At 45.5% G+C, this 8,804-nt stretch overlaps 1 protein-coding gene across 1 annotated transcript in view; it reads left to right on the top strand.

Moving 5' to 3' along the window:
• Nucleotides 1-696: 696 nt before the first annotated feature.
• NPL (N-acetylneuraminate pyruvate lyase) overlaps nt 697-8,804 on the top strand; it is a 32,841-nt gene continuing 24,733 nt past the window's right edge. The window contains exons 1-3 of the mRNA XM_019635442.1: nt 697-1,062; nt 4,358-4,443; nt 5,647-5,657. Of these exons, the coding sequence (XP_019490987.1) occupies nt 4,376-4,443; nt 5,647-5,657 (79 nt within the window). The 5' untranslated portion in view covers nt 697-1,062; nt 4,358-4,375. The remainder of the gene's footprint in view (nt 1,063-4,357; nt 4,444-5,646; nt 5,658-8,804) is intronic.

Below are 8,804 nucleotides of genomic sequence, written 5' to 3' on the forward strand. Positions count from 1 at the left end.
CTTAAGCTCTTTAAACCTCTGTTTCTGATCTGTAAAGTGGGACGATGGGTCCTCATGCGTCAAACGTGAATTTAAGAAAAGTAGCGCCCACCACCTAGGATTGGTTTATGAAGTAATAAATGAATTGATTTTCAGTGCTGTGTGCAATGAAAAAACGATGATAATGGATTTTAAAGCACTTTGCAAACTAGAAAGGCCTTTGTGGAACTTTTCTCTAAATGACACAGTAAGCGTCAGCCATGGCCTTTTTTTTTTTTTTTTAAACTGAGGTCAATCAGCAAGAAAAAGCTGAGGACATGTTTATGGCTGTGCTTCTGATTTATTAACATAGTACATGGTAGTAGAACATATAAACGTGACATTCCTGCCAGTGGAGGTATTTTGGTTAAAAATACTTTTGCCTTTCAAAACCCTTTCAGTTGTTCTCAAGAACACACCAGAAAAGCTTCTGCATAAGTACCTAATCCGCATTCAATATCGTCGGCTCATCTCTCCTTTTAACATGTTGAAGTTGGGGCAATGGCAACAGCCTGAGAAGCACGTTTTTAAACAGCAGCGGGAAGTTCACAGCCCAGAACCACGAAATATCTGTTGCGGCAAGGCCCGGGACAGAAGGAGGGTCAAGACGGAAAAGCCCCCAGGCGTGCGCAGGGGGAGGCCCGGCACTGCCCAAAGGACGGGGGAGGCGTGGACAGGCTGCAGCCAGCAGCTTGTGAGCACGCGCTCCGGGCACGGAGTTGCATGCGCGGCTGCTCGCAGCTCTCGGGGAGCCAGGCGGCGCGCGGGTGATCCCTCAGCCCACATCCACCGGGTTACACCAACAGGGGCGCAAACGCCACGCTTGCATAACGTTTTGGGGTGCGGGACCCGCGACTCTGCGCGTCCGCATCGACCCTGACCCGCAGGCGCCCAACTACAGTCCCCAAGGTCCCCGGGCGCGGCGGACGCCTGGTGCGGAGGCCGGAGGCCCCTGCGGAGATAAAGAGAGACCCAGCTGAGCCAAGACTCTGCGTGGAGCGGCGGCGGCTGTCACCGCGAGGGAGGCGGACCCCTAGCGGCTCGGTGAGTGCAGCCGGAGCTGGCGTGGACGGATAGGCGGAGACGGACAGGCCACTAGGGGATTCCTGCAGAGGGGCCACGAGGGACGGGACTTGGGGGTGGGTGAGATGGTGACTGCCCCAGAGGAAAAGGGAAAGGCAGACAATCTGGGAACTATGGCCAAAGGTAGTGTGAAGGCGACACCCTCGGATCTGGTGCAAGAGTCGGGACACACTGGGGCAAAGGGACCCACTTCCCCGGGATTCCTTCCAGACCGCACAGCGGGTGTGTAAGGAGCCTTTTCTCAAAATGACGAGGATCAGCGATTGAGCAGAACAGTTTAGCGATTAAATTTTGTAGTCTCTTCATTTTATGGGAAATCGGTTGTGTATCTGTGGGTTTTGTTTTGTTAGTTTCTCTATTTCCATTTCTTCTTCAAGTATTTCTGTCAAGTCATTCTCCTTGACCAGAACTACATCCTCTTTCTCCCCCAAGAAATTGCTTTCTTTTCTTTCTTTTTTTGAAACTTTTCCCTTTTCAGAGAATCTGACTAAGTCAACCTGAATTCTTCGCACTAAGTGTTCTTGTCTGTGGATAGAGGCAAAAGATTTCAAGAGTAATATCCCCTCCCTAGTGTTTTCAGTAATAACATTCTAAATTCACATTAAGTCTTAGGCTGGAGAACATTTTAATCATTTCCTTGTGAAACAAGCTATAAAGAATTACAAAGCATACCGTTACCATGTTTATTTAAAGCTCAAATTTACAAAACATCGATGACGCACCATTTACAGGCTGTTGCCATCTTTTGTACCCCATCTCTTCCTGTAAGAGTTTTACGGTTCACAAAGTCTGCAGATGTTGCTCATTTATTTAGTGCATTGCTCTGTGCAAAGATAAAAATGTGTAAGCTGTTCCTGCCCCCAGATGGCTTGCAGTCTAGAAGAGGTGGCAAAACTTCCCTGCTAACAACTCTGATGTCAGGGTTTTTAATAGAAAGCAAGTGTTTGGGGGAAATTCTAAGGGGTACGAAATTATTTTCATGTTGGAGGATCAGGGCATGTTCCCTAGCTTTTAAAGTGAGCTTTAGAAGTTGGCTGGACTGCAGGGACTGAAGTGGGATATGATGGCATTCCAGGTGGGAGAACCACAGGAGAAAGGCAAGCAGGCCAGAGGGGACAGGTCGGAAGAAACAGCAACAGGGAACAGATGGGCTAATGCACTTTCAGGCATGAAGAGATCTGTTCAGAGACCCAAACCCCAGGAGTCTGGTGTTTGTTTTATGGAAGCCAGGAGGGAAGTTGCTGGCATTTCCTGAGCAGGGCAAAGGCAAGGTCAAAAAATGTCGGCAGGCAGGCCGGACAGGACAGGGAACAGCGAACAGCTGGGCTGATGCACTTTCAGGCGTGAAGAGACCTGTACGGAGACCCAGATCAGGGAGTTTGGGATACATGTTTGTGCTCCTGGAAGATTAAGCTGGCGGCCTGTGCGGGTTGAAGGAGAAGAGAGTGGAGATTAGGACAGTGATTCCCAACTCCTATTCCACACCCCCACAGACCTCGTGCTTAGAAAGTTTCAACTAATCAAACTATACTTAAATCACTTGATTTCTTTCCAAGACAGATCTGTAACTGCCAGTCTGAGCTTCTGACCATCGTAAGAATATCAGTATGCCTGCCCTAAGAATGAAATAAATGCAGCCGAAAGCACAAGAATATGGAAGTCTGGTGTGAACAGCCTAGTACTGTTCGATTTAGGAGACTTTTAGTGCTGAGCCCAACTCTTCGGACTCATCACTCGAAACTCCTTGAGCCCCAGGGGCCTCTTGGACTTGGGTTGTGCCCACTGGTGTAGATAAGCGGCAATAAAGGCTAAGTTATGAGAGGGGCAGTAAGAGGGGAGGGAAGAGTTGCAGGAAAGAAGATAACAGAATTGAAATGACTTAGTCCCTGAATAGGCAAGAGCAGTTAGGGTTGGGGAGCTGAGTAGAGCTGAGATGACAGGAAAGAGCTAATGGAGTAATGAGATTAGTACTTGCTATAATGTCCTCCAGCCATCAGACCAGACTTCATGGAGGGAGCCGAACTTGTACCCGCTATGTGTCTGGCACTGTTGTTAATCACTTTACAAGAATTAATTCATTTAATTCTCTCAGCAGCCCTATGAAATATGATGATTATTATCCCCATTTACAGAAGGGGAAATTGAAGCACAGAGAGGTTAAATAACAGTCACAATGGGTTTTTAAATGTGCCAGTGTCCTCAAAACTATAATATACCCTCTCTTGTTGGTTACCTATAGACATCACTGTATTTGCTCTAAGCCAACATTTTCTATAACGAGCAAGTGGCAGAGCTGGGAGTTGAATCAGGGAGGCTGCCGGTGGACCCCCAGGCTATTAACCAGGATGCTCTGTTGCCTCCCGTTACCCGTGTTGGACAATTTCTTGGCTTTTTTTACACTGGTTATGGACAGATACAGCCTCTGACAGATGGCAAGGGATCCTTTTGCCCCAAATAAGTGAGGTCAGGTTGACTCTGGAGTGATCTGCCCATCTGTGAAAGTCATAATCCAGCTGCAGTCTGAACGCTGCATTCGATCAAGCAAGAATTCATCAAGTTTTAATTGGACATGAGGTGTCCCCAGAGCACTCAGTGCAGGGAAAGCAAAGGTGAATGACATATATTCCCTGTCCTGGGGAACTTTAGTCCGGTTGGGGAGAGGTGAATAAATAATTGTGATTCCCTTTCCGTGGTTTACTAGAGCTAGGAAAACAGGACAAAACGGGTCAAAATTAGAATCTGAAAGGGTTGTTAGGTACATCTGGAGATAGTGATATAGATCTCACTGAAGCCTTAAAACTCTAAGTGCTGGGTTTTAGGTGAGAGTCTTGCTTAACAGAATGAAGAGATGGGAGAAGACAAGAAAGTCCCTTTTGTCCTGAGCATATCTCTACTTAGTAATAGTAATTCTTTATACTTGTATATTTGAGCTCCCCGAGTTAGGTTCGTGGTCTTTCTTGGGTCTGCTGTTATTTACCTTGCTCTTTGAATTTTAGATTGCCTAGATAGATGAAACGGGAGGCCTTTCTGATGGTATTTCCGCAGAACCTTGCTCTCCTGTCTTTAAAACTCAGTTTCCCCTCCTACAGAATTAAGCCCTAACATTTTCCAGCCTTCTCACTTGTTCTCCGCATGTTTGCATGCTTGGTTATAAGCATTTTTCACAGTTCTAAACTGGGAATGGACCTTGCCCGGGAGTTTTATCATTAATGGACATTCCTTGAAGAAGAGAGGAATTACGTTATATGTTTTTCAGACTTTTTTCAGCAGCTCAATGGCCTCCCCGAAGAAGAGACTTCAAGGTCTTGTGGCTGCAACCATCACGCCGATGACTGAGCAAGGGTAACTATCATAAAGGGATCTAGTCTCACTGCCACAGTGGACAGACATTCTCTATAGAAACAGTCACTTAGCCTGTGCACCTCTGGGACTGTTGCCTAATGGCAGCTTCTGTCTGTCATCCCCTGCACTGTCTCTGACCCCAAGTCAGAAGAAGGGTCTCTATATCGCAAACAGTGCAGAAAGAGGAAAGGTAAGCTATGGCGGCCGGCCTTTCTCCCGGCATCTGTAGCTCCACAGTGCACATTATTCTTGGATTTGATAGCAGCCCTGGCTTTGCCAGAGAAAGGTGGTGGTATCGGATGAGAGCTTCATTTAGTAGGGCCTGGCCCCTCTACATCCTGTCTCTAGACGACTGCATGATTCCAACCCAGGCTGTTCATCGATGTGATGAAAGTGGAGAAGGTAGCTGTAAGAGGAAACCCTTAGACATGTTCCCAGTCTCATGCCAACGTTGGTTAGGTGTTGGGGAGCCTGCAGGAGTGGGAGGTAACCACAGGGGATTGCTGAGAGGTCATTATCCAGGTGAGTATTTGGAGTTCCAGATGAAGAGTATGGCAGCCCCTTTGCTTATACTGTCAGCTAATGGTCATGTCCCTTACGTGTCCATGCACAATATATAGCTCTTCCCCGGACGTTGTCACTTACAAAAACAGGATTCACCCACTTCCTGGATCCCCTTTGACCTATTAGAGGAGTCAGTCTACCAAAACAGTCAGAATTCTTTCTTGTTTAAGCTGCTTCTTCCTTCTTCTATAAAATATGCCGATCGTACCTACCTCATGGAGTTATGAGTGTTAAATGAGATTACTCATAGAACAGTGCTCAGCACAGGGTCAGTATGTGCTTAGATCAATAAGTCTGAAGTGCTATTGTGGCGTAAGGTAGGGGTAAAATGCAGAGGAAGTATATAAGATATCTTTAAATAAGACTTTAACATTTTTTTGGTCTTCTGTTGCTGAATTTGGAAACATTCACCCTACCCCTTGAAAGCAGATGAAATTTCTTAGGACTTTTACTGTTCTCATCCAAAGTTGGCCATGTCACAGTTATCCGTTAGATCATTGGCATTCAAAACTTCCAGCTTCTAAGTATTCATGAAAAAGCACATCTTTGCTAGGTCTAAGTAAAATTCTAGCTGTGGTAGCATTTAGATTACTCAGTGGTTAATAGCAATTTTCTTTTTCTCTTCTCCCTTTCCACAAGTTCTAAGAAAGACTGAAGTCAGCTCTTTCTCAATGTCTCAGCCACTCGTTGAGCAGATAACACAGAGGACACGTGATTTCATGAGCAGGCAGAATTTACTTCCTGTTACGGAGTAAGATCCTGTTGCAAACTCAAAACACTGCATCTGGTTGATGCTACATTAATCATGTCACTCAGACCCCTCTTCGCCTAGAAGTGGCTTCTTAAAACAGCCTTGTTTGTTCATCTCGGCCCCACTGAGTGTCATGTGTTCTTCCTCCCTAGTCTGCTGTTTTCCTGGGACACCACGCCCCATGCATTAAAGATTACTAACATGACTCTGCTCTGTCGGATCCTTCTCCATTTCCTATATACCTGTGGCCCTTCTGCCTCTGTTTCCCTATTTCCTCTTTTTCATCATTTCCTTTCTCCTCACTTTCCTGAGGTGTGAAATCAAAATAATAATGCACTTTTTGTAAGGGACTTGTAAGAATTAAATTAGTACGTCAAAAAAGTATCTAGCACGTAGTAGGCATGTAAGCTATGCTTAGTCCTTTTCTCCCACCTCCTGCTCCTGCTCCATTCAAACATTCCTACAGGTACAAAGCAGGTTTGGAGCACCCGCCGGGAACAGGTGGGCATTAACCTACTTGCCCACAAGGGAATCTGCACTTCTGATATGTTTCCAAGAGACAGGACAAAAAGAAGGGTCACATGAAATCTAACACTTAGAAATTCTGCCTGGTAACCTGCCATTGTGGGAGTTTTCCTAACCTGGCTCACATTGTATGCCATGGCCTCTACCATGTTTTCCCGAAAATAGGGCCTACCTGGAAAGTAAGCCCTAGCATGAGTTTTAAGGATGCTCGTAATATAAGCCCTACCCCAAACATAAGATCCAGTTAAGATCGTCAGCCAGACATGACTGTTTGAATAAAGGTAGATTTTTATACATGAATAAATGAATAAATGTAGATTGTTGGAGCAAAAATTAATGTAAGACCCAGTCTTATTTGGGGGGAAACATGGTATAATTCAGAATGGCTGACCAAGAACTATCCCCCTGCATCCCTGTTTCTTTATAATTCTAAGGAATACTCCTTAACGAATCAACTCTCTGAATATAAGTGATATCCTCGAGTTGGGAATTTGGCAGAAAGAATATGGTTAAATAGATTATCTGGGTTCTCGACCCCCAGCTTTGCCACCAATAAGCTGTCTGACCCTGGGGAAGTCCTGTCGACTTTTAAAAGTTCCCTTTTGTATTCTGTCAAGAGAGGGAGTTCAACCACATTATCTCCAAGGCCTGTTCGAAGTGAGAGTCAGCAGTCCTCTAGTTTTATGTCATCAGGGATATTGTGGCGATCCCCATTAAGAAAGAATGGATAAAATTCCTGCAACTCCAGGGCTGGCCAAGTGACTCAGTTAAGAGTTGGCTTAAGAGTGCGAGCTCTGAGCAACAGGGCCGCCGGTTCGATTCCCACATGGGTCAGTGATGCTGTGCCCTAGTGGAGCCATTGCTAAGCTGCCAACATGTGGCAGGATGGCTCAGCTGGTGTAACAACAAGATTGCCTGTTTGATGGTGGGCTATGCCCACCCACAACTAAGACAACTCAGTACTTTGAGCTGAGCTGCCTCCTGGATGGCTCAGTGGATACAGCATGCGCTTTTAACAACAAGGCTGCTGGTTCAACTCCCACATGGGATGATGGCTATGCCCACCCACAACTAAGATTGAACACAGCACCTTGAGCTTAGAGGCCATGAGCTGCCAACGGGAAGCCAGATAGTGACTGGTGCCCTCCACAACGAAGATTGAAGAACAGCTTGGCTGGTCCCCTTCCCCAATTCCCCAACACTGTTCCCCTCCCCAATTCCCCAATAAAATCTTAAAACACACACACACACACAAAGTCTTAAAAAAAAAAATTCCTGCAACTCCAGTCCATCCTCCACACTGCGCTGCCTCGTAAACAAATCTAGTCATGTGACTCTCCTCTTTAAGGAGGAGATATTGAGTCTACGCCTAAGCCTTGGTACTCATTGTATGGTCCGTGGCCCATTTGCTCCAGCATCACATAGGAACATACTAGAAATGCGGAATCTCAGGTACAACTACATACCACTGAATCAGAACCTGCATTTTAACAGTGTTTCCAGATGATTCTATAGCACATGGACGTCTGAGATGAACTCGTCCAGCATTAAAACCCAGACTCTCTGGGCTGCAATAGGAAGTCCTTTGCAGTCTATCCCTCCTACTGCGTTTCTACTTCGTCAAACACGTCATACCCTTCGTTCTCTCTGGGCCTTTCCACATCCTGTGTCCTGATTTGTCTACCACCATCCTCTCCTTTTTCTGCTCCACTGAACACTTCTATTCGTGTCTATTCACCCATCAAAATCATCCTTTGGTGATTCTTCCCCATTTTCCCTAGAAAGAGTTCAGGAGTCCTTCCCCCGTGATTCCACAGCACCCTGCTTCTACTTCCCCACCTACATCAGAATGATTTGTTTATAACAATTATTACAATCTCTGTTTGTTCCATGCGGTCTCTCCTAGCGGGCTCTGGGTAACCTAACCTTATTCAACAGATATTTTTTGAATACCTGGCAATCTATGAGGACCGAGCATGTATCTTATTTATCTTTGTACCCTCAGTGTCTAACACAATGTATGGTAAATTTTGTGATTTCGTGAGTGAATATACTACAGGGATAAATAATGCTGGTGGTCAAGAAAATGGAGGAAAGGAAGCTAACGCTGATTGGCTAAACACGTTGTCAGTCATCATGCTGGGCATTGTAATGTACATGCCCCCGTTTAATCTTAACAACAACTCTGTGACAAAACTGTTACCTTTATTTTTGCAGTTGATGGAACCCAGATCCTAAAGATGATCCCACTTGTCCCTAGCTATGTAGCTGGAGAAGAAAGTCTTTCTCTACCCATTCTAACCCTCTTTTTTTTCTACTCTTGAGTAAAAGGCTTTTGCTCTTCTTAGTTATTTCAAAAAGCCACTTTTTCCCTTTGGGCAAGGACATAGTCATTAGAACAGAAAGCCCATTCAGATTGGCTAAAGTGTCAAGAAAAAGGTTGTGTTTTCTCCCTTGAATGCCCTTGACTTTGCCTTAGAATCCCTACCATATTCTCTTAATAAAAACAAACCCCATTACC

Source organism: Hipposideros armiger, unplaced genomic scaffold (assembly GCF_001890085.2).
Source record: "Hipposideros armiger isolate ML-2016 unplaced genomic scaffold, ASM189008v1 scaffold_22, whole genome shotgun sequence".
NCBI lineage: Eukaryota > Metazoa > Chordata > Mammalia > Chiroptera > Hipposideridae > Hipposideros > Hipposideros armiger.